Source organism: Xyrauchen texanus, chromosome 7, assembly GCF_025860055.1.
Source record: "Xyrauchen texanus isolate HMW12.3.18 chromosome 7, RBS_HiC_50CHRs, whole genome shotgun sequence".
In the NCBI taxonomy this organism is placed as follows: domain Eukaryota; kingdom Metazoa; phylum Chordata; class Actinopteri; order Cypriniformes; family Catostomidae; genus Xyrauchen; species Xyrauchen texanus.
This window is the reverse complement of record NC_068282.1, coordinates 5,480,438-5,506,197: the sequence shown is the minus strand read 5'-3', so window position 1 is coordinate 5,506,197 and position 25,760 is coordinate 5,480,438. Positions and strand designations below refer to the sequence as shown.

The following is a 25,760-nucleotide window of genomic DNA, read 5'->3' as shown; positions in this document are numbered from 1 at the left end:
CAATGTTATTCGCTTAACCTGGGAGTGGTCATAATGTTTTGGCTCATCAGTGTATATTGTATTGTATTATGAAATTAAGAATAGAACCTGTAGAGTTTAAGAGATCTTTTAAAAATAGCTTTTGATAAAAATCAAGATTAGAATGTTTTTGAGATAGTGCTATGTGCATGACAGTTGTCTGTATTTGCATAATGATTATGTAATGGAAATCATTAAAGGTCATTTGTGTATCTTCTGCTCCATTTGCAGCATCAAACACAATTGCAAAACTGCTTCTTTTGTCCCGCCATTGTTCAAACAAACCGGAAGTTATGTCTCAAATTCACTCCTTGGTGAAGCAAGAAGATGACATTTAGGACTGTTCAATCAAACAGCAATGTTTTGAATGCACCACAATGTTTACACTCTTCGGGAAGTCAACTAATGAATGGTGTATTTATTGAAAAAAGAAACAGCGAGAAAAATGACTCGCTGCAATCTTTAAGACTTGTGTAAACCAGCAGATTATTGGTACATTAAACAAGAAGCAATTTCAAGTTCATTAAGGCCAAAGCAAACTTCCACGTACACCCAGTCACTTCCCAAGTCCTCTGGCAGTTTCATATTTCTCTCATGCAAATGATCTGAATTTGTATTTGAATTTTAGTGGTGTGGAAATCTAAATTGTGCTGATTTGTTAAAGCTTTATTCCTTCTCTGCGAGAAAATTTAAAATGAATTAAAGTGTAGTTCCTAAAGCCTCTGGGCAGGTTCAGCATCAGGTCTTTCTGAAAAGCCAGCAGGAAATCAGACTAACTTTAGCCCTATTATCTGATTTTGATCAATTTAAAAAGAAGTAAATGGGAGTTCTACTATTGAGTCTGATGAGATATATTTATATATTTAATATTATTAACTCTTTCCCCGCCAGCGTTTTAAAAAAAAAGTTGGCAGCCACCGCCAGGGTTTTTGACGATTTTCGCTAAATTTTAATGGCCCGCATAATATTTTCTTCCATGAATATATGAAGATGCTATATATCACAATAAAGATCTGGGCCTCTGCTTTTAGGCAAAAAAAACGATTTTATTTTATCTTCATTTGTTCTTTTTATATTGCGACTTGAACAGAGGTAGGTTGTGTCAAAAAACAACATTTCAGACAAAAAGCTGAGAAAAAGGCATGTTTATGTCTGATATTTTGAGCTTCTCATACTCCACTTCTTCATGTTTGAGACGATCGCAGTCTGTTTCTTTGATCAAAGAGTTGCGTATGCTTTCAAAACATGCGCAGGGGTCTTCCTTACCGTATAACACCTAAAACACGGAAACCCGGAAAATTCCGTGTTTGGCGGGAAGCTTTTTCATAAAACACGGAAAATTCCGTGTTTGGCGGGGAAAGAGTTAAGGTTTCTTTGTTGTTCATTTCACAGAGTCTAACTTTTGACTGCCGAAATAAAGTTTGGTCCACTTTGCAGCTTATTCTGGCCAAGAACTGCCCAATAGAACACAACAGTCTGGTTCCAGAAGTACAAATCCCATTCATATTTTTTTTCATATAGGGGAATAGATTATAAATTAAAACTGATAAACCTTTAAAGACCTACTGTGATCTCTGAGGTTTTTAATCAGTGGTATATGCTTCTGCTGAAACCATCAGTCCACATTATTTCAATTTTAATCAGAGAATCAAGGCAAACAAAGTGCGCCAAAAGAGCTCTGCAGCAACTTTTTGTCTGATTTTCAAATATTTTTTTGCTTTAAAGGGGTCATGACATGGTTTTTTTTATTGTATTATTATGTTCCCTTAGGTGCAATTATAGTATTAATATATTTTTTTTTAAGAAAAACTTTTAAAATCTAGTGATTTATGACCTTTTCCCACCCTGTTTCTCATCCTCTGATTCAAACAGTCTGTTTTGGGGGCGTTTTCCATTTAAGACTTCAGTGTTAACGCCCACTGTTATGATTGGCTAACGTCAGTGCCTATGTATCAAATATTGACGCTCCCAGCCAGAACAATATGCAAGTAAACTAAGTAAAAACACTGTGATTATTCATAATGAATGAAATTGCGCTTTAAAAAGTAGTTTAAAGTTTAAAATAGATTACTTACAGTTTGCGTCGTCGTTGTTCCCAGAATAGTCGGCACTGACTTATCTTTGAGCAACAGTTTTCTGGCAAAGCCGGCATCATATTGAGATTTGTTCTCAAAACAGTCATCCTTAAAATGTACAGAACAAACGCTTAAGTTAACACTGCTGTGACTGGGACGTCCGCAAAAAATAAACTGCATCCATTTTTCCCTGACGTCTGGATCTTTCGGCAGCTTATTCAGAGGTTTTGTTTGACCACAGCCAGGAACAGCACATCTGTGTGGCATCGTAATTTTCCTGTGCACAAGTAGTCTCTGTCAGAGCTCGCTGTCCATCGACTGAACACTTGTGAGGCGACGCGATACTGAAATGAGCGTAGTTGTCTTGCGCTTAAATCGTAGTTATCTTGTGCTGGAGGCGGTCATATGCAAACGCTGTTACGTCACTTCTAACCGACACGTCACTTCTAACCATGAATCCAGAACGAGCTGTATTTTGAGCTTGATTAAATAAATGATTCGTTTAGAATGGGGAGGACGTCTTAAAATATTAAACTTGCAGGACGTTTTAATGATACAAAGACCTCTTATATACCAAAAGATCAAGGCAAATTTGGTTTCTCATGTCATGACCCCTATAAATCAAAGTTTGTAATGTTGTGATTCAACTGGGAGCTGGTTGTTTGGTTCATGGCTTAGAACTCTTTTATGAAGGATTTTATAATATCTCTATGGAAACAGTGATTGGGGGAAAATGCTTCCAGATCCATGTCGGCTAAAAAATACAACTTCCCAGAAATTGCGTACAGCCATTATCAGAAGGGATTACTCTGCCATCATCTTAAACTATGATTTTACTGAATCCCTGAGCAAATTGAAGTTGTCTTCGGTAAGGTGAATGTATAGTCGTACAGGATGAAACAATTAATACTTGATTGATTATACATTTTGTCATGGATGGCTCATGGCTGCACACATTTTAAAGATGAAAGTGCATATGATAGATGATTGTGAGTTGGAAAGATCCATCTGAGAAAGGTGTGTTCAGGTTTTTTTTTTTTCTAGAAGAGATGGAGCTGGCATTGACTGAACTGCAGATGTTGCGTTTGGGAGTTGGGAGTTGGTATTGATTCATAGGGAATTTGATTGCAGCGTGTGTGTGTGTGTGTGTTTGCGGTTTTTAGATTTGCCTGGCAAGCATGCATACTGCAGCACATCACGAGAATACTCTGCAGTGTTTGTGTATGCCTATATGAAAGAGAGAATTGAAATGCATGTTTTGTGTGTTTATATGTATGAGTTTGCATGCACATGCATACAATATGCAGAGAGGGCAATTCAAGAAAAAATAAATAACAGAGTACAAAAGTGAAAAGGACAGTAACAAATAGTTCTTCCTGTCTTAATAATGAGAACATCAGTATTTTTCCCCTTGTAGGTATCGTTATTTTTTGTCTTCAAGAAACAACAAGGTCGATGCTTTACAGATCCCAGAAAGGGGATACATTGCCGCTTCCCGCAGCTTGGTCTCGAGCCTGTTGCCATGACAACGGCCCTGATTCCAGCCCGCTTGCTTTGGAAAGCATGTGATTCATTGACATTATCCCCATACCTGCCTGCAGTTGCATGGTCGGTTTCGGAGTGTGTGCGCTTGCACATGCTGTTCCACATGTGTGCTGCATCGCTAGGCTAGGATAAAAATAAATGTGCTGTGCGGAATAAGAGGTACTAGGCTAAATGTGTACCAGAGACAAAAGCTTTTTGTACTGCGATGAATTCTGTTTACTTTATATGTGTGTAATGTTCTTTGGAAGAAATCTTTAAAGAGCTTTTCTTAATTCATAATACTAATGATATGTCCTAAAATACCTCAGTGTTTATTAATTGCCTGGGCTTACAGCAGCAATGATCAGCGCATAAAAGAGATTTGTATTTGATGACTTAACATAAATAATATTTCACTGTGTGATAATTTTGAAAATCTGTTGAACTGTGGTATGAGGGCAACAAAATAAACTATACAGTCACATTCCTGCGAATGAGAGCTTTCACTTGATATATTAATTGATCATTTAAGTTCTGTGTGAAAGACATTTTATATACATATTAATATTTCTAACCCATAACCTCTAGGGCAGGGATGGGCAACTGGCGGCCCACGGGCCATATAAGGCCTGCTGTATCGTTGAATACAAGTCTGAGGATTGATTTTAGTTCTTTGAAAAAGAGATTATATAAAGATTGCATTCAGGCTATGATATTATTACAACTATTGACCAAAAGAGGTGACCTGCTGATCACTGTAGGATTCTAGCATGCAACATCTAAAACTTGTTCATCATTTATAAGGTAAAATTAATAAATAAAAATAAATACAATTTTGCCCCAGTTAGTCAGCGAGCTAGTGCACACTATTGTTAATGTATTCAGGGGAACCCATTGTTTTCCTGGATATGAAATCTGTCATTAAATATTTCAATTTGATTCACAAATACACAGTGATCAAAGAGATGCACAGTATGAGAGATACGTACACCTGAGCTGCTCTCCTCAGTCCTCACAGATGTAAAGGGTAAAATACAAGTGTAAAAGGCAGCAACATCTTTCTGAAATCTGTGACAACTTGAGAATCACCAAAGACATCTATTGCTGTTTCGCTCATGCTTGTGAAAAACGAAAAAGTTGTCAGAGGGAGAAACTTTAAAGAAATGCACGATTGTCTGATGTCTGAAATGTCTTGCGAATAGTGAGAATGTTTCTCTGACACACGGGACTGTTTGGTCTGTGTGTGTGTTGTGGTGCTGAAATATTATGTTCTTGTATCCACTATTGTTATTGATGATAATATCTCGATTTTGGTGATAATATTTCGATTTTAACTAATACCTATAAGCTGTTTGATGAGGTGGGGTTGATTGCTGTTGTCTGTTCATTTGTATGTTTGTGTGTTGTAAATTTAGACAATGCAAATTAGATACATTTTCTTGAAAATGTAAGTTTGAAGTACACTGGTAGCCAAAAGAGTGGCAGTTTGGAATAATGAATAATGTTTCAGAAGGAAATTGGTACTTTTATTAACCAAAGTGGCATTCAACTAGAAAGACACCATTTCCAGCAGCCATCACTCCAACACCTTATCCTTGAGTAATCATACTAAATTGCTAACTTGGTACTAGAACATCTCTTGCCATTATATCAATCACAGCTGAAAGCTATTTGGTTTGTTAAATGAAGCTTAACATTGTCTTTGTGTTTGTTTTTGAGTTGCCACAGTATGCAATAGACTGGCATGTCTTAAGGTCAATATTAGGTCAAAAATGGCAAAAAGCTTTCTCTAGAAACTCATCAGTCAATCATTGTTTTGAGGAGTGAAGGCTGTACAATGCTTGAAATTGCCCAAAAACTGAAGATTTCATACAAAGATGTTCACTACAGTCTTCAAAGACAAAAGTCAACAAGGTTGACAAGGATATTAAAAGATGTGGAAGGCCAGATGTACAACTAAACAAGAGGACAAGTACATCAGAGTCTCTAGTTTGAGAAATAGACGCCTCAAATGTCCTCCGCTGACAGCTTCATTGAATTCTACCCGTTCAACACCAGTTTCATGTACAACAGTAAAGAGAAGACTCAGGGTGCAGGCCTTATGGGAAGAATTGCAAAGAAAAAGCCACTTTTAAAATAGAAAAACAAAAAGAAAAGGTTTGAGTGGGCAAAGAAACACAGACATTGGACAACAGATAATTGGAAAAGAGTGTTATGTATTTTAACCCCATTGTGCTTTTGTGGGATCAGCTAGACTGTAAGGTGTGTGAGAAGTGCCCGACAAGACAGCCACATCTATGGCAAGTGCTACAGGAAGTGTGGGGTGAAATGTCACTTTGACAAACTGACAGCTAGAATGTCAAGGATCTGCAAAGCAATCATTGCTGCGTGTGGAGGATTTTTTTTGACGAAAACTCTTTGAAGTAGTTTAAGAAGTTCTGAACGATATTTTGTCAAATTGTAATAGTAATTTTCCACATTATTAATGTCCTGACTATACATTGTGATCAGTTGAATGCCACTTTGGTGAATAAAAGTACCAATTTTTTTTCCATAAAAATGATATCTGTACATTATTCCAAACTTTTGGCCGGCAGTGTATATTGCTTGTCAATTGAACATGAAGTAAAAATGCAAGTCGCAAAATAAGTATATTAGTTTTTATAAATAATGTCAATATAAGTAACAAAATATTTAAAAGCACATTCTATTAGTCATGCGTAGATTACCCACAATAATGAGAAAATTGAGTAAGGGGTGAACATTGTTAGAGTGTGGATTTGTAATCCAGCCCCTTGGTAGAATTTTGGCCCTCGCCACCTTCAAAGTTGCCCATCCCTGCTCTAGGGGAAGCTTATTTGTGACGTGAAATGTTTACGGCCATATTTTGTTATTTTGGTTACATAAATGCAAAATTTATGGTATTCTCTGAAAAGTTAGATTATACACTTTCAAATGATACCTTATATTGTATGCCTGACTTATGTATATGGGCACTAGTGTTGTCAAAGTACCAAATTTCAGTAGCCTGTACCGATACCAGTGAAATGCTGTCTAATAAAAAAAAAAAATCCTTAAACTTTTAAAACCTTTTAACAATTAAAAAAATAGAACAATTACTTATCAACATACCATTGCATTTTTTAAACACATTTTATTCAGTACAAACGCACTCTTACTTGTGATACTGTATATTGATAATTTGTATTATTACAATCAGTATTCCTTAATCATTATTATTGATTATTATTATTAATTCTCCAGTGAGGATTACATTTTATTATACAGTTATATATTATAGGTGTTTAGATTTTATTATGAATCGTGCTTTTATTTTGACATTAGTAACAGTTAGTAACATGGCCCGGTGTGATCGTTAGATCGCAAATGCTGTGATTTAATTATATAAATTATATATAAAAAGAACGCTTAAGAGTGGATTAGTGCTCTGCTCTGTCATCTCTTATACAACACGAATGATTCTCATAGTCTGTGGAGTTTCCAGTTTATGAACGGTCTGCAGCATTTCAAGGTTTAATAATCACACTAGAAACTATCACAATTTTCAGGCCCCCCACACTAACGGGCATTTTAACCTTTTAAGCGAAAACCTTTTTCTCGATAAAGTGTCCCCCTTTGAACCTGCCAGCAGGTCAGTGAAGTTTAAGGGGTTAAATGTGGACCGAATGACTGAATGGACAAACTGTCAAAACTAATCAGATCTAACTGGTTAAAACAACAGATCTTTTATTCTCCTCTAAGAATGCTATGTTGTTTTTGCAGATGTCTGCCACCCACATACTAAAGCACACTCCATCCGCTGCAGCCTCAAATGCCTCTGACCAAAACGCACAAACTACATTTCCCATCGGCCACTTAGGCAAAGAACAGTTGCGAATCATTGGAGGGCCCCCCAATCACTGCATGACTCATGCAAAGCACTCCAGTTTACGGAAGGCAGGGTCTGCTGCCAGGAGTCAGAATCTCCGCCCATCATCCTCGCCAACAATCAACAATGAGGAGGACGATGGAGGAGGCGGGGCCAGGGTGAAGAAGAAACGAAAGAAAAAAGAAAAGAAAGCATTTAATTGGCAAAATGATGAAGAGAGTGATGTTAAACCAAAGAGAAAGAAGCAAAAGGAAGGGAAGGGGATTCTTCCAAGGAAGACAAAGGCAGTGAAGGAGCAAAAGGATCACAAGAAAAGGGAGGTGAAAGCCCAAAAGGAGGTCAATAAGGTCAAGAAAGTTCAAGTGGTGAAAGTGAAAACACAGGCCAAGAACACTGCAACACATCCGCCCTCTAAGAGAGGGAGAAAGCCAAAGTGAGTTCAATACTGTTGTAGTTCTGTTCTGTCAAATCAAATGGGTCTTAAAGAGATAGTTCAACCAAAAATGAGAATTCTAACATCATTTACTCACCCTCATGCCGTTCCAAACCCATATGACTTTGTTATGTGGAACACAAAAGAATACATTTAAAAGAATGTTGCAATCTCTCATTTCTATAAAATAGCAGTTGATAGTGACTCATTTTAAAGCTTAGAAGACAACACCCAAAAGCATCAGAAAAGTAGTCCATGCAAATCGTATGTCGTATTTCAAGTCTTCTGAAGGAATGCAATCCCTTTGAATGACGAACAGACCAGAATTTAAGTCATTATTCACTTATTCAATTAACGTAAACAGCACATAAATCCATTATGGCGACACGTCAACATCAAACATAATTATTGATGTAATTATAGTGATTGTAACATTCTTTAGAATTTATACTTTTGTGTATCACATAATGTCATGATGTTTGGTCATAAGTCACACAAGATCCTCTAAGATTTTATGTTAGTGACGTATTGTCATATTGGATTTGTGCACTGTTTACTTGAGTTGATCAGTTATTTGATGGACTACTTTTATGACACTTTCGGGAAATCAGTGATTGTAACATTCTTTAGAATTTATACTTTTGTGTATCACAGAAGAAAGAAAGTCCAATGGGTTCAGAATGACGTAACGACGAGAGTAAATAATGGCAGAATTGTAATTTGTGGTTGAGATTAAATTAGGTGTCTCTTGAGTTTATCATTGTACACAGTTACATTAATCTCTGCAGTACATTGGCCTAACACTAACTTTAAGAGATAGTGCATCCAAAAATGACAATTCTGTAATTTAAGCACCTTCATGGTGTCCTGTCTGATTACTTTATTCAATGTTCCAGGTGCAGAAGTGAAAGAAAATATCTGCACTGCATTTTTACTATAGGATGGCTTTTCAACCTGTGCAAATCCATGTAGATGCAATATTGATTATGTATTTTTTAACCTGTTTTCTGCAGGGAGCAGGGTGCCATTCCTCCAGAGAAGAAGAAGAAGGGAAAGAGGAAAAGTAATGCTCTGCTGGAGCCGGTGGAGAGCGATGACACGGCATCTCTTAGCACGCTTGCCACTGGGGAGGAAAGCACTGATGCCATGGACAACACTGTGAGTTCATCTGTCCCTATTTAAATGATCCACTAACCCTCATGTTCTTACAAACACTTGAGACTTTCTTCTGTGGCACACAAAAGGGGATGTTAGGCAATATGTTGATCTTAGTCACCCAGCCTGATCTTGCATAAAATTCGGCAAGTGTGTGACGATTTTTCTTTAGTCGAAACTGGTATATGTTGACCGATTATGAAAACACTGCCTCCAGGGGCTAAATCGATGAGTGTTTCAGAGCATATAAACAAGTGTGACATTCATTTATTTCCAGGTCGTCAGAAGCCAATTGTAAAAATAATTGTTTTCAGCTGACATGCTTATTTTATTTAATCTATCCCCAACCAAACCCAAATTTAACCATAACCATAAATAGAGACAAAATCCAATGTTAGGTATAAAAAAGCAACCTCCTTATCATGCTCGTGATTGTTTATACAAACGTCATCAATTCCTCGTTTGAATGAGGATTGAACTGTGGCCTTTCATGCAATTGACACAACACGCTAACAGTCGTGCCAGGAGGGAAAGTACATTTATATTTACATTTATGCATTTGGCAGACGCTTTTATCCAAAGTTACTTACAGAGCACTTATTACAGGGACAATCCCCCCGGAGCAACCTGGAGTTAAGTGTCTTGCTCAAGGACACAATGGTGGTGGACCAAAATAGTTTCCCACCCCTGCTCTAGAGGGTGCCACGTGCTCACAGCACTGACTGACGTCATTATTCTGAACTGAGCTTTTTGCTTGCGTTTTCAACAACAATGAAATTTTTCTATTTTTAGAAAAAAAGATATTTGGACTCTATCTGCAGGTTATACATACAAATTGACTAAAAATACTTTCTTTAGATTTCAATTTCTTGACAACTTTCTAGATAGACTTGATTTAGATAAAAATAATACCTAAATTGGCTTTGAGTTATTTTGTAGTTTTCTTATATTATATTATTATTTCTGAGTATATCAGTTATTTTAAATAAATCGGATTTTAATTTATTTTACTTTTACACTGTTGACAACGTTCTGTGTGTTGCACTTTTTTTGCGCATTACTCTTACACACCTTTGCTTTCTATAATGAAAAATATAGATTTTTCTAACCAGGTTGCCTTGCATTCTAATAAGGAACATGTTATTTGAATCATTTTGGAGTTTCTTTTTTGAAAATACCTTTAAATGCAGGAAAATCGAATTGAAAATTGTAAATCATCCTTAAATTTGATTTACATTTTTTGCAATATCGCCCAGTCTTAATTGGTCGATGCTGGCCGTTACTTGTATCAGAATAAATTCTGCAAATTTTTGATTGGTAAAATCTTCTGCACTGGCTATCACTTGTTTGTTTGACAGTACAAAGAGAGAATATTGATATTCTGTTGCCAAAGTTGAAAAAACATTGTAACATAGAAGAATAATTTTTTATTTATATTTTTCCCAACACACATTGTTCCAAAGCAGCTTTACAGAAAATCAGCTGTAATGCCTTTAACGTCTCAAAAACATGAATAGCCAACACTCCTGGAAACATAATAAACATTTTGATAAACAATTTGATAAGCAACATTCTATAGGTATTATTTAAAAATTCACAATTTAGTCCTGCTGTCCACATATGAGGACATCAATGTTTGGGAAAACAATGTGATCTAGAAAGTTATTTATTTATTTATTTATTTTTCATGTTTTTGCATGTTAACTAGCTACAAATCTAAAAAGGAAATGGAAAATCCACACAGCAGTCATGCTCGGGTCTCAGGAGGATATAGCTTAAAAAACAGAAATTTTTAATCAAGAATTTGTGTTAGTGCTTTAATTAAATTACAAGCTAATCATTTCTGCTTTTAAACCTTGCCCCATAGACTTCCATTTAAGTGATATACTGTAAATACTGATTTTCTGATCTTTTTTTAACAAGCTGAGTTACGTGTTGAAATTAATTGTCTGTGGCATCTGTAAATAGTTTAAATTACATTCAACCCATAATATTCCTTTAATCTCTTTCTATCTATCTATCTATCTATCTATCTATCTATCTATCTATCTATCTATCTGTCTGTCTGTCTGTCTGTCTGTCTGTCTGTCTGTCTGTCTATCTGTCTGTCTGTCTGTCTTTTTCCCTCCTACGTACCTTTCTTTCTCAATTCCATTTTTTCTTTCTTTATTTATTCCTTCCATCTATCTATCTATCTGTCTATCTGTCTGTCTGTCTGTCTTTTTCAATCCTTTCTTTCTTTCTTTTTCTTTCTTTTTTCTTTCTAACTTTTTCCTTCCACCTATCTATCTATCTATCTATCTATCTATCTATCTATCTATCTATCTATCTATCTATCTATCTATCTATCTATCTATCTATCTATCTGTCTGTCTGTCTGTCTGTCTGTCTTTTCAATCCTTTCTTTCTTTCTCTTCCTTTTTTCTTTCTTTATTCCTTTCTTTTTCTTTCTTTATCCTTTCTAACTTTTTCCTTCTATCTATCTGTCTATCTATCCATCCATCTACCTATCTTTTTCTTCATTCCTTCCTTCCTTGTACCCTCTCTGCAGAAGAGGCGTTCAGGGCGTCAGGTGAAGAGGCGGAAGTATAATGAAGATCTAGATTTCAAGGTCGTTGACGATGATGGGGAAACCATTGCTGTTTTGGGTACAGGCCGAATTTCCGCTATGTCTTCCTCTACCCTTGCCTGGCAGGCTGAGGTAACCTTGGCAACATCTGCCATTATGCCACATCACAGACCTGCCCTACTTCTAAAGGGGCAGAGCAAACACACACACACACACACAGGAATAATTCCTGCCTTCTCTCTTCCCAGGAACCCCCTGAAGATGAGGCTAATATCATTGAGAAAATACTGACAGTACGAACGGTCAAAAAAGAGGTAAAGGTTACACCCATCATGCTTATTTATCCTCAATTAAGATCTAAGGTCAGATGTTGTAGACTCCATGAAATCAAAACTGGAGTTTTGTGGCTTTTTGTCCATGTCAGGCCATTTATATGCTAGTGAACTCCTAAAATTTGACAAAATAATCTTTTAGCAGGTATACTTATTTAAAGATTTACATCTTGGGAGAAAACGGACCAAATATATTAATGACTCATGCTGCACTTCACAGATTTCTGTCCAATAAATTGCTCTCTAAAGTGAGTACTGCCCCTAATAACACCTGCAACCGAATAGCAATAGCAAGTAGCAAATCATGGTGTAAAATTAAAAGCTATTGGCTATGTAGAAAATAAAGGGACAAGCCATTTGATATGTCCTGCCCTAACTTCCTTTTCAATAGGAAGTATGGCAACAGTGGAAAGAAAACAGCTCAAGCCATTTCATTTCAATATGGAATATTATTAGTTTTAACTTTTTTGTTCTGAGGTTTCAGTACGATATGAATCCAAAACTCTTTATTTTGTGCAGACATCTCCTGATAAAGCACCAGAAGAGTTGGAGGAGTTTTATGTCAAGTTCAGAAATTTGTAAGTCTACTCATGTACTTCCTACACTCAGCTTGTCAAACTGTCAGAGCATACACAGAGCATAAATCGAAATGTTTTCTCGATCACTCATTTTTATTGTTTTATGCTTTACTTCAAATCATTTATGCATTGAATGATCCAGCTGGTAGTGTGGTAATATTCCCTGCCTCATGAAATCATTAGCCCAAATTGACACTTGAGTGATTTATATACTGTCAACAAGCCTTTCCTTTTAGTGTAGTTCTGAAAATGACAGAACTATAAAGGGAAATATAAGTATAGGCATTTACATCTTTGGAAGTGCATAGTCTATGCATATGTTTGAACTCAGATATTTATGAAAATCAAATCATAACTGCTAAATGCAGACCTTTTTAGAGATGATTGTAAAAGCCTGATCAATGTTTTGATTGTAAATTGTCAGATATGAAAGCATTTTCTCATTGGCAGCTCTTATCTGCACTGTAAATGGGCGACATTGGAGGAACTGGAGAAAGACCCACGCATTCACCAAAAAATCAAACGCTTCAGAAACAAGCAGGCACAAATGAAGCACATTTTCACGGAGGTGGGTCTGCCAGAGCATGCTGTAATTTGTTTGTAGCTCGTTTAGAGTAGAAACTGAAATGCATTTGGGAAAAAATATTTTTATAATGAATCAAGGGTACATTTCCTCTGTAAAACTTATAACAAGAATATAATTTAGGGCTCAAACTTGAAGTGTGTAATTTTTTCAGTTAAAATGCAAAGACAGCTAAACTTAAGCTGTTTTTTGTTTTTGGCACCATTCTGAGTAAATTCTAGAGACTGTTGTGTGTGAAAATCCCAGGAGATCAGCAGTTACAGAAATACTCAAACCAGCCCATCTGGCACCAACAATCATGCCACGCTCCAGATCACTGAGATCACATTTTTAACCCATTCTGATGGTTGATGTGAATATTGTGGACTGGTTCGAACGGACAAAGTCTACCTTAACTCAGTTAACTGCTCTGTACAACTGTGGTGAGAATGCGGGTTGGTGCTGTTTTGGCGGCACGAGGGGGACCTACCTAATATTAGGCAGGTTGTTTTAATGTTGTGGCTGATTGGTGTATGTATGGTCAAAGATGCCTGTGCAGTGCATGAATATATACAAAAATAATCCCAAATAGTCCAAATGGATCCCATTTGGTGTTCAGGAATAGTGAGGCCATCATAGGTCCTGCTCTCTCTCTAAGTATGAACTGAGAACCCAGTGGGCAGGGCCAAGGGTGTAACGATTTAAAGTATGCAATGATGTTTTTTCGCTGTAGAGGCGGTCATGATTTAATGTTCCATTAGTGACATGGGGATCATATATACTGATCAGAATGTGAAATGGGGTGGGCTCCTTTTATAACTACTACCTAATACTTAAGTAGACTTTAAGTATTATCTTGGAAACTGCCTAGCCACACCCTAGCAACCACCTAGAAACACCCTAGCAATCACCCAAAACACCATAGGAAAGCCATAGAAACCATCCAGAACACCCTAGCAACACACTAGCAATTGCAGAGACATTGGAGCCGGCTCTTATAATGTGGGACAGTGTACTGAGGCACTTGGTGGGAAATTGTGGTGGCGACTTTTGCCACGGCAAGCACGTCTCACGTTTTCCTCATTCGTCCTGTTATTTTTGCCATTTTCTTTGATGACGTTAGTGCCGCAGAAATGACACAATCAATGGTTTTAAGAACATAGGCTGCTTGATTGTCTTATCTTGCCTTGTCTTATCTTTCTCCTCAGCTGGATGAAGACCTCTTTAATCCGGACTACATCGAGGTTGATCGAGTTTTAGAGATCGCAATCACTACAGATACAGAAACAGGAGAGGTGAGACACTTTTAATGTGATCTCTTGAAAACAGTATTTCCTAACTTTGACATGCTAGTTGTGGTGCCAGTTTTTGATGACATATCTACATTTATCTTTTTAAATCCAAATGACTATGGACTAGATTGAACTTTTAAAACCATGTGATATTTGCTGTGATGTTGTCTGATCCACTCATATTTTGTTTGTTTGCATGTTACTAGGAGGTTACACACTACCTAGTGAAATGGTGCTCCTTGTCTTATGAGGAGAGCACTTGGGAGCTGCGAGAAGATGTTGACCCTGTAAAAATTAGAGAGTTTGAAGATCTCAAGACAATTCCAGAAATCAAACACGTGGTGTGTTCTCAAACTGTTCGTCTTTGTCTCATACTTCCATTTAGTGCTTTAACTATTTTGTTATTCTGAACAGTGTTTATCTTAAACTAGAAGAAGAGATGGCAGCTCTGTTCTCTCTGTTTTAATATAGGAGAGGCCTCTACCAGAACAGTGGCAGAAATTGGAGAAATCTAGAGGCTATAAAAATGGAAACCAGCTTCGAGAATATCAGTTGGAAGGAATGAATTGGCTACTTTTTAACTGGTACAACAGGTGAAAAAGACTTCTATTATCAGGGTTTTAAAGTTCTACCCAAAACCCTGATCCTAGATCAAGGCTTTAATACACTACCTGAATAATGACATGAATATACTCAAATTAATTAGTAGTCATAAAAATGTTTTCATTTAGATTATCTCATTTCATTATAAACAATGTTCTTATTTTCTAAAAAAAACAAAACAAGTAAAAAACATATTTTACAAACTGTAGGACACTGTAAATATTTGTATAATTTTTTTTTATTCTTGGTAATATATTTAAATTATTTAATTGAATTAAATATATGATGAGCCGATTATTCGCAATTTATCGCATTTTTAAATATTTGCTGAGAAAGCCCCTCAAATAACAATAATTCAACTTGGAATGATGAAATAAATATAAATAGTTATATTTAAGTAATTACAAATAATATATATATATATATATATATATATATATATATATATATATATATATATATATATATATATATATATATATATATATATATATATACACACACACACATACAGTGCATTCACAAAGTATTCAGACCCCATTTTTTCCTAATTTTGTTATGTTGCTGCCTTATAATGACAAAGCAAAAAATATATTTTTTTATAATTTTGTAAATGTATTAAATATTTTAAAAAAATCACAGTGACATGAAGTATTCAGAAACTTAACTTAGTACTTAGTTGAAGCACCTTTAGCAGCGATTACAGCCTCAAGTCTTTTGGGGTATGATGCGACAAGCTTTGCACACCTGGAATTGGGGATTTTCTGCCATTCTTCTCTTCAGATCCTCTCAAGCTCTGTCAGGTTGGGTGGGTACTGTTGGTGGACCGCCATTTTCAGGTCTCTCCAAAGATGTTCGATTGGGTTCAAGTCCGGGCTCTGGCTGGGCCACTAAAGGACATTCACAAAGTTGTCCCTAAGCCACTCTTGTGTAGTCTTGTCTGTGTGCTTTGGGTTATTGTTCTGTTGGAAGGTGAACCTTCGGCCCAGTCTGAGGTCCTGAGCTGGACCAGGTTTTCATTAAAGGAATAGTTCACCCAAAAATGAAGATTGTCTCATTATTCACTTACCCTTATTCCATTCCAGATGTATATGACTCTTTTTCTTCAGCAGAACTCAAAGGAAGATTTTTAGAAGACAATATAGCTCTGTCAGTTTTTATTATAATGAATGTACATTGCTGCCAGCACTTTGATGATCCAAAAGTCACATTTAGGCAATAATATGAATCTATGCGACTCCAATCGATCAGTGAATGTCTTCTGAAGCAAATCAATATGATTGTGTAAAAAATAAATAGATCATTAAAACGTTATTAACTTTGAAAAGGCACTTGCTGCCAGCAGCTAACTCAAAGCGTGATGTAAGGGTGTCGGCAAGTTCACTCGAGAATTCGGAAGTGGAATAACAGAAAAATGTATGTCATGCTAGAGTTTGGCTATATCATACAGCATCAGAGACCAGGATGAAAGAGCAGATTTAAAGTTATAAACGTTTTGATTATGGACTTGTTTGTTACATAAACCTACCAGTTCACTTCAGAAAACATTTATTGATCGACTGGAGTCGCATGGATTACTTTTATGCTGCCTAAATATTTACTTTTGGACCGTCAAAGTGCTGGAAGCCGAATACATCCATTATAAGGACGTAACAGAGCTCTATCTTCTTCTAAAAATCTTCACTCGTGTTCTGCTGAAGACAATCATACACATCAAGGTTGGCATCAGGGTATGTGAATAATTAGATCTTTTTAATTTTTTGGTGAAAGATTCCTTCAAGGATATCTCTGCATTTTGCTGCATTCAGCTTTCCTTAAACCCTGACCAGTCCCCCAGTGCCTTCCGCTGAAAAACACCACCACCACAGCATGATGCTACCATCACCATGCTTCACCGTTGGGATGGTATTGTGCAGGTGATGAGCGGTGCCTGGTTTCCCCAGACATGACACTTGGAATTGAGGCAAAACAGTTCAATCTTCATTTCATCAGACCAGATAATCTTGTTTCTCACAGTCTGAGAGTCCTTTAGGTGCTTTTTTATGTGTCTTGCACTGAGGAGAGGCTTCCGTCTGGCCACACTGCTATAAAGCCCAGATTGGTGGAGTGTTGCAGTGAAGGTTGTCCTCCTGCAAATTTCTTCCATCTCCACACATGATCTCGGGAGCTCATCCAGAGTGACCATCAAGTTCTTGGTTACCTCTCTTACCAAGGCCCTTTTCCCCCGATTGCTCAGTTTGGTCAGACAGCCAGCTCAAGGAAGAGTCGTGGTTGTTCCAAATTTCTTCCATTTAAGAATTATGGAGGCCAATGTGCTTTTGGGAACCTTCAATGCAGCCGGAATATTTTGTAGCCTTCCGCAGATCTATGCCCCTGACACAATCCGGTCTCTGAGCTCTTCAGGCAGTTACTTTGACCTCATGGCTTGGTTTTTGCTCTAGTATGCATTTTCAGCTGTGAGACATTATATAGACAGGTGTGTGCCTTTCCAAATCATGTACAATCAATTGAAGGGAAGAGTGAGGGAATTCTGTGTGTATTCAGCCCAGGGCAAGAAGTCGCTCCACTTCTCCTGTTCACGGCTACAGTAGCTCCGAAAATATCTGCCAATCTCCTGGTTTAAACATTCTACCTGTCCATTGGCTTGGGGGCAATAGCCTGAGGTGAGACTCACATTGATGTCCAGTTGCTTACAGAACACCTGCCAAACTCCGGACATGAACTGTGAACTTTGATCGGACACAATGTCTTCTGGTAATCCATAGACTCTGAATACTTAGCATTAGCAGTTTCCATAGCTGTGGGTAAACGCTTTAGTGTGGTGGTGTATCGATTGTCAGGTGTGACCATGGTCTTTGGGGTATTGGCAGTGGTTGGAGTAATCCCATGGGCAGTTCCCTGGGGATCAGGGACAAGACTTGACAAGACTTCACATAGTTAGCAACATCACGACTTACAGATGTCCACCAAAAGGAATTACGTACCAGAGTGATTGTTCTTTGGATGCTAGGGTGTCCTGTGCTCAATGAAGTGTCGAACCATTAGATAGTCCTCAGACGTAGAGCTTGTGGTTCAAAGTGCTTGGTTGGGGGGCAGTCAGGTGGTGATGGTTTGTGCTGTTGTGCTCGTTGCATTTCTTCCATGATATTCCAACTAATCAGTGCAATGATAACAGATGGTGGTAGGATTGATCCAAGATGAGGATGGATGTGGAGTAGATCATGCCTGTGTGAAAGTGCATCTGCTTTGCTATTCTTGCTGCCAGGGTGGTAAGTGATGGTAAAATTTTACCTGGTTAAGAACAATGACCACGTGGATTGATGTGGATTCAGTCTCTTGGCTGCCTTGATGTATTCAAGGTTCTTGTGATTAGTGATAACTTGTAACTCTAACCAGTGACACCACTCTTCGAGTGCTGCATTCATGGAAAGTAATCCCTTGTTCCCCACATAATAGTTTCTTTCAGCAGAATTTAACTTGCTGGAGAAAAATGCACAAGGGTAAAGCTTGCCTGGGGTTCTGTGACGTTGTGACAGGACCACTCCAATCCCACAATCTGAGGCGTCTACTTAAATGATAAAAGATTGGGGTCGGGGAGTTTCAGTATAGGAGTGGTCGTGAAGCTTGTTAGAATGGAGAAAACAGGTGGTATTTCAAGCTTGAATTTTTTACGTGTTTTTTTAGATATAATAAATCACACTAAATGAACACGATATATCGACAGCCCTAATTAAAATAATTAATCAGAGGTAGTGATTTTTTTTTGTTAACACAATTGAACTAGTTTAATTTATTTTATTTAAATGCAAATAAAGCTGTTAATAGCATTGTTATACATAAATATTAACTTTGGCAGTCCTAATAAAAACAGATAAGAAACTTTTTTTTTGATATTACTAATAATCAGAAATTGATTCTGCAAAACGATGCACATGTGACCAATTCCAAGTCTGTTTATTCATAATTGCAATCTTGATGTAGGAAGAACTGTATTCTGGCTGATGAGATGGGGCTGGGGAAGACCATCCAGTCTATCACATTCCTGTTTGAGATTTTCCTCATGGGGTTGAGGGGACCCTTCCTCATCATTGCCCCGCTCTCCACCATCACTAACTGGGAGAGAGAGTTTCGCACCTGGACAGATTTGAACGTTATCGTTTATCACGGCAGTCAGATCAGCCGGCAGATGATCCTGCAGTACGAGATGTACCACCGAGATGAACAGGTGAGTCATACAGACAGATTAGGGAAGAGTTTTTAAGTTAGAGAGAGGCATTAATACAGTGATTTTAGGTGTAGTTTATATTTATTTGTACTGTGCATACTATTTGTTTCTCACAACCACTCTCTTGCTCCTTCAGGGAAATACAGTGCTTGGCGAGTTTAAGTTTCAAGGAGTGATCACTACATTTGAAATGATAATGGCAGACTGTCCTGAACTGAAGAAGATTAGCTGGCGCTGTGTGGTGATCGATGAGGCTCATCGCCTTAAAAACCGCAACTGTAAACTGCTGGAGGGGCTCAAACTCATGAACCTGGTTAGACTTACACCGATGCTTGTTTGGTTGTTGTTTGCTTCTGTTTGGTATTGTTAAATTTGTTAAGGCATGTGCACACCAAGTTCAGTGCAACTAAGTGACATGAAAGTGTAATAAAAAAAAAAAAATCATGTTAAAACCAATCTGGGGTTTTAACGGTTCATTTAAATGTCTAGAGAGCATGGTGGTCAATGTCCCATATAATGCTGTATACATTCAGGATTTGGGATAATATAATTTAATGATGGCAAGTACGATGAACACAAAATTGCAAATTTTTAACAAACATTCTTACAAAATTGCACCTAAAAATAATTCAAAGCAGAAAATTGCAACTAACACTAGAAGGAATTATATTTTCTTGAAATGGGCCAATTGTGCACAGTATCAGTTAATGCCATAAGTCCCAAATAGCTGAATGTCAGCTGATTAATGAATACTAATACTGATATATCAGTATATCACTAATTAAAACTATTCACACCATGTTTGATGACATTTTAAGTAAATAAAGGAGTTCACAGAGGTGCATTGTTTTGTTTTAAAATTCAGATTTTGTGTAAATAGGCCTTACCTAGAGCTCTAAAGTTACTAGACAAACAGAACCTTACACTTTGAAACTTCAATGACCATTAAACTCTTCAAACAAAAATGTTTGACCCAGGGTTTATATGTCATCGTATCTATGTTAATAATATCTACAGCTCTATCTGAAACTGATTCAGAGAATTCACTCTGCAGAAAAGAGGAGGTGTAGCTGATCGCAAGTCTGTCCTTCTTGTGCACATCTCATTTAGCTACTCAGTTCTGCTTCACTACATTTACATACATAATCTACATCCTCTCCTGGCACAGAATGAGTAATCTCATCTCACTTTACATATGACTGCAGTATGGCCAGCAAGTGAAAGTTGAAATACATTTTGACGCAGTGCTGTATTTTCAACAAAAAAAGCTGATTGGGTATCCTCATTGAATAGCAGTGGGATCTAGAATATACTTATTAATGCTTCTGTACATTTTAATATATAGACATTAGAGATGCAAGAGAAGAGATACAAAGGCTTTTGTTCCAACAAAAAATTATTTCCATTGCACATTGATTGAATCTGTTGAACACATGAGAGTTCAACATTTTAAAGAGAGCCACAATGAAAGATAAATATAACTTATTATCAAAGCATGATGATTGATGTGAAAAAAGGTTAATTTGTTCTTAAACATTTTTGCACTTCTTTTTTGCCATTCAAATCTACAGAACTCATATTACATGTTTGTAATATACCATCATAAATTCATATTATATTCCACAGAAATGTCAACCACATCGTGGAAAAGTAAAAAGTTACCAAAGGAACAAAACACCCTTTTAAGTTCTGTCGTGGTGTATTGGATAACGGAAAATGCCGTCTAGAACGCTAGAGGGCGCTGCTTGCTTACACAATGCTGAATAAAGCGCTGATTGCAGTCTATTTTTATAAGCAGCCTTTCAAGCTTTTGTAATAGCGCAAGATCATATGGCAATTTCAATCTTAACTCAGTCAGTCGTGCAGCCTTAATTTATACCATACCAATGTCTCAGAAGTTAAAGTTTACTGGTTTCAAAGCATTTTGGGTGGGTTTACCTTATCGTGTATACAGTAGGTAAGTGCCGCTTTCACAACTGTCACGTCTGTAATGACAGTTTTTCCTCATTGAGAATGAGAAAGAATAACAAGTAAATATTACATGTTCTTTGGAGTGCCAATCATTATTTCTGGATTGTGCATTTGAGTTCAAAGAGTTTTAACAAAATGTGAATATAATTTATTATAAATGAACTATCGGTTTTTCAAATCGCCATTTTAATTATTAAAACCGATTTGGAGATGGTTTTAGTTTGGTCAATAATTGGCTGATAAATATCACGGGCCAATTCATCGGTGCATCCCCAATAGAAATACACAATTCTGTCAGAGCCGTGGCCCAGTATTAAGAGCACATGCTCTTACATATTGAGTTGTGGTGCATATCTTCTTAAAATCTTAGAAAATATTCACTTCACCTTTAAACAGTGTAGCTTAAACAAAAAATGTAACTTCTGTTTTGGTGTGTCTCTTTTCTCTTTACTCCAGGAACATAAAGTTCTTCTGACAGGAACCCCTCTGCAAAACTCAGTTGAGGAGCTTTTCAGTCTGCTGAACTTCCTCGAACCCTTACAGTTCCCTTCTGAAACCACTTTTTTGGAGGAGTTTGGAGACCTGAAAACAGAGGAGCAGGTACAAGAACCACTAACTCCAACCTTCAAATAGTTGCGAGGAAGCTTGTGCATATTTACAGTATCTTGCAGAAAAACAAAGTGTAACTACCTGTAAATAAACTGGACATGTTGTACGAATGCGACCCCCTTCCCGTGTTTAGCGAACACTGAAAAAGGTGTTCTGATTTTGGTGTTGATTTAACTTTATCCTGAAAATAACCAACATACCTACAGGTTAAGAAGCTACAGGCCATTCTAAAGCCCATGATGTTGAGAAGACTTAAGGATGACGTGGAAAAGAATCTGGCCCCAAAACAAGAAACAATCATTGAGGTGGAGCTTACTAACATTCAGAAGAAGTACTACCGAGCCATTCTGGAGAAAAACTTTGCCTTCCTGGCCAAAGGAGCAAACCAGCACAACATGCCCAACCTAATCAACACAATGATGGAGCTTCGCAAGTGTTGCAATCACCCATACCTCATCAAAGGTGTGCACTATCATGCATGTATTACAATTGAGATTTGGTTGCAGATCCAAGTTCAGTTGACCATAAAGTTTGCTTCATTTGATAAGTATGTGTGTGCACCAAAGATCACTCGTCAACAGTCACAATTTCAGAAGTGCCTCTTGTATTCCATTCACACACAGGGGTTTCAGTCCCACATTTAAATCCAGTTGTCTCTCCGAACACTTTGCTAAAAAGAATTTTCAAATTTTGTATTTTTTTTGTCTGGTTTTCCAGTGAAAATATCTAAACATCCTTAAAACAAGAACATTTCAACATTCCAAATATGAAATAACGATTTATGAAAAATCTTGGTTGCAGTTCTCTACATTGCCTTTCATTTGTGTCACTGAAATTGACTCCCATGTTCTTCTTGGTCTTTCAGGTGCTGAAGAAAAGATTCTTGAGAGCTTCAGGAAAACCTACAGTCCAGACGCTGTGGATTTTCAGCTCCAGGCCATGATCCAGGCCGCCGGTAAACTAGTGCTTATCGACAAGCTGCTGCCCAAACTATTGGCTGGGGGACATAAGGTGCTGGTGTTTTCACAGATGGTCCGATGTCTCGATATACTGGAGGACTACCTCATTCAGAGGAGGTGACATAGTCCTACAAAAATGTTCAGCTGATGTTTAAAAATACTTTTTACACTCCCTGTCAACATGAAAGTCAACAAGAAATCAAAAATACTTCAAAAAATGTACCATAATGCCATATATAATATAGATTCAAAAGAGAAAGCAAACAGCACATGACTTCCAATAAATCTTTGCCATGTTTATGCTATATACAGGTATACGTATGAGCGTATCGACGGGAGAGTTCGAGGGAATCTACGGCAGGCGGCCATCGATCGCTTCAGTAAGGTGGATTCCGACCGCTTTGTATTCCTCCTCTGCACACGAGCAGGAGGGCTGGGCATCAACCTCACTGCCGCAGACACCTGTATCATATTCGACTCAGACTGGAACCCGCAGAACGACTTGCAGGTGATCCACATTTAGCAATGACGCCATTTAAAGACGTAGTGTAGATTCTGTTTAAACTTTTTATGATGTTTTATATCTTGTTCTGCTTTTGTTAGCTGGTTAAATTCAAGGTCAGTAATAAGATTAGTTTAACAACTTTTAGATCCAGTAAAAGTGATTATCTCTTCTTTAACACCCCACCAAATAAAACCTTAAAGGGGTCAAGAAATGCTGTATTTTTATAGTTTTATTATCTTCCCTGAGGTCCACTGATAATGTTAGTAACTTTTTGCATTAAAACATTCATAATTTAGTAGTATATGGTAATTTTACATGCTGTCTCTGGCCCTCTTTTAAACTTAATTAAAGGGGAGGCTTATTCCAAATAAATGCCCAGTGTTGTGATTGGCTATCATCGTGCAGCCCTCAAATTAAGCCATTTTTTCCAACTCAGTCTGAAGAGAATGAACATGGTCAACAACATTATAAAACAAAATGTCAGGTTTTGCACATGACACACATCCAACACATTTCATCCGAATATATTAAAGCCGTTCTTCTCAAGAACAACTGTTAACATTCACACACTGTCTGCACCGGACGCGTGAGTCGCATTGCATCAAAAGCAATAGAACCCATTATGATCAATGATGCTGTCTACCATGGAAGCGTCTGTTGCACCCACAGTAAACAGATTTCCCATTCCATTTTGCGCTACTTCTACCAACAACACGAATAAAAGGTTTAGAAAGTTCCTGTTGATGTGCCAGGTGTAGACACCCTCAAGCCATTGTGTCACGTCCAGGGGCGAAAATTTCATCAAAATGTTGGGAGGGACAATAAACATAACAATTCTCAATACACATATTTTAATGATATTTTGGGGGGGACAACCCTCAGATAGGGATATTTGAAATATCCATAAATGAAACGTTTTACAACTTTTGTTTTTGATCTATTCCAAGTGTTTTTTTTACTGCCTTATCCTTCAATTACAGTTTCTTTGCAAAGCTTGAATCATTTTAATGACAGGTTTTCAAGCAGTCCACATTGATATAAGACGAAAAAAACATTCAATCCACGGTGATATAAGATGAAGACATCCAGTCTCCAGTATCATCCTACACTGAAATACAAATAGCTGGAAACAAATCTTAATGATCAAATACGTCCATACACCGCATGTTTACATACACCAACAAATAATGCAGATGGGTGAATGAACGCATCCATGATGCGTTTGTGCTCAAAACAGCAAGAGGCAGCAGCGGAAAGAGGAAATTGGAGTGGATTCTCCAATTTAGAGTTGTAACTTGACACCGCGTCTTTTAAAAGTGACCTGAGATATGTATCATGTAACATATTGGCGTAGTGGCTAAAGCACTGGGCTGTTAATCAGATGGTCGCTGGTTCTAACCCCACGGCCACCACCATTGTGTCCTTGAGCAAGGCACTTAACTCCAGGTTGCTCTGGGGGGATTGTCCCTGTAATAATTGCACTGTAAGTCGCTTTGGATAAAAGCATCTGCCAAATGCATAAATGTAAATGTAAATGTCCCCTTTGGTGTTCAGGAATAGTGAGGCTGGTAAGCAGAAGGTTGCCGGTTCGATCCCCACAACCACCACCATTGTGTTCTTGAGCAAGGCACTCAAGGACACAATGGCTCCCAGGTTGCTCTGGGAGCATTGTCTCTGTAATGAGTGCACTGAAAGTCACTTTGGATAAAAGCATCTGCCAAATGCATAAATGTAAATGTAATGTAAATGAGGCCACAGTAGTCCTTGTTTGTCCTTCTCTCTCAGTTGACGAACTTAAACACCAGTGGGTGGGGTCAAGGGTGTGTGAATGTAAAAGAAGGCATTGAGGTTTTTGATCTGTAGAGACGGTAATTCATTAATGTTCCCCTAGTGATGTAGGGAAGTCGTGGATGTAAAGAACAAGTTTTTTTTGCAACTTGGTTTCATTAAATGCTTTTTTTGCACTGGGGATTACATTTGGAATTCTTAAAGAAAGAACTCTTATTTGTCAAATATCAAGGAAAATCTGATTCCTCATGACATAACCTCTTTAAAGAATACTTACAGTATATATTTGTTCAACCTTATGTCATTCCGAAGCCATTTGCTGTTATTTTTCTGCAGAATACAAAAGTAGACAATTCTGAAAGCAGCTTTTGCAATGCAATAACAGTTCATAGAGACCACAGCTGTCAAGCTCCAAAAAGGACAAGCAGATATGACAAAAAAAACAGCACCATACAATCATTATTAAAGCACTCAAGAAAGGTTTGTCACATTTGGTTACTGCACACATTGCATTGCATTGTTTTTGGCACAGTCTTCGTTAGAGTTCAAGATTGTCAGAGTTTAATTGAGTTACATTTCGGTCATTCCTCACACATGGCTTCAGAAGCCTTTTTTTTGTGCTTTTATGGTGTTTTTGTCCTTTTTGGAGCTTGATGGTACCTGATCACTACAA

General features: G+C 37.4%; 1 protein-coding gene across 1 annotated transcript in view; it reads left to right on the top strand.

Annotated features, from left to right (window-relative positions):
- The window catches only part of LOC127646550 (chromodomain-helicase-DNA-binding protein 6-like), a 55,072-nt gene that overhangs the window by 2,517 nt on the left and 26,795 nt on the right, over nt 1-25,760 (top strand). Inside the window, exons 2-16 of the mRNA XM_052130304.1 lie at nt 7,401-7,939; nt 8,953-9,097; nt 11,646-11,795; nt 11,912-11,977; nt 12,515-12,573; nt 13,024-13,141; nt 14,344-14,430; nt 14,634-14,768; nt 14,899-15,020; nt 19,012-19,255; nt 19,392-19,568; nt 21,683-21,826; nt 22,042-22,297; nt 22,701-22,911; nt 23,107-23,302. Coding sequence (XP_051986264.1) covers nt 7,401-7,939; nt 8,953-9,097; nt 11,646-11,795; nt 11,912-11,977; nt 12,515-12,573; nt 13,024-13,141; nt 14,344-14,430; nt 14,634-14,768; nt 14,899-15,020; nt 19,012-19,255; nt 19,392-19,568; nt 21,683-21,826; nt 22,042-22,297; nt 22,701-22,911; nt 23,107-23,302 — 2,649 coding nt within the window. The remainder of the gene's footprint in view (nt 1-7,400; nt 7,940-8,952; nt 9,098-11,645; nt 11,796-11,911; nt 11,978-12,514; nt 12,574-13,023; nt 13,142-14,343; nt 14,431-14,633; nt 14,769-14,898; nt 15,021-19,011; nt 19,256-19,391; nt 19,569-21,682; nt 21,827-22,041; nt 22,298-22,700; nt 22,912-23,106; nt 23,303-25,760) is intronic.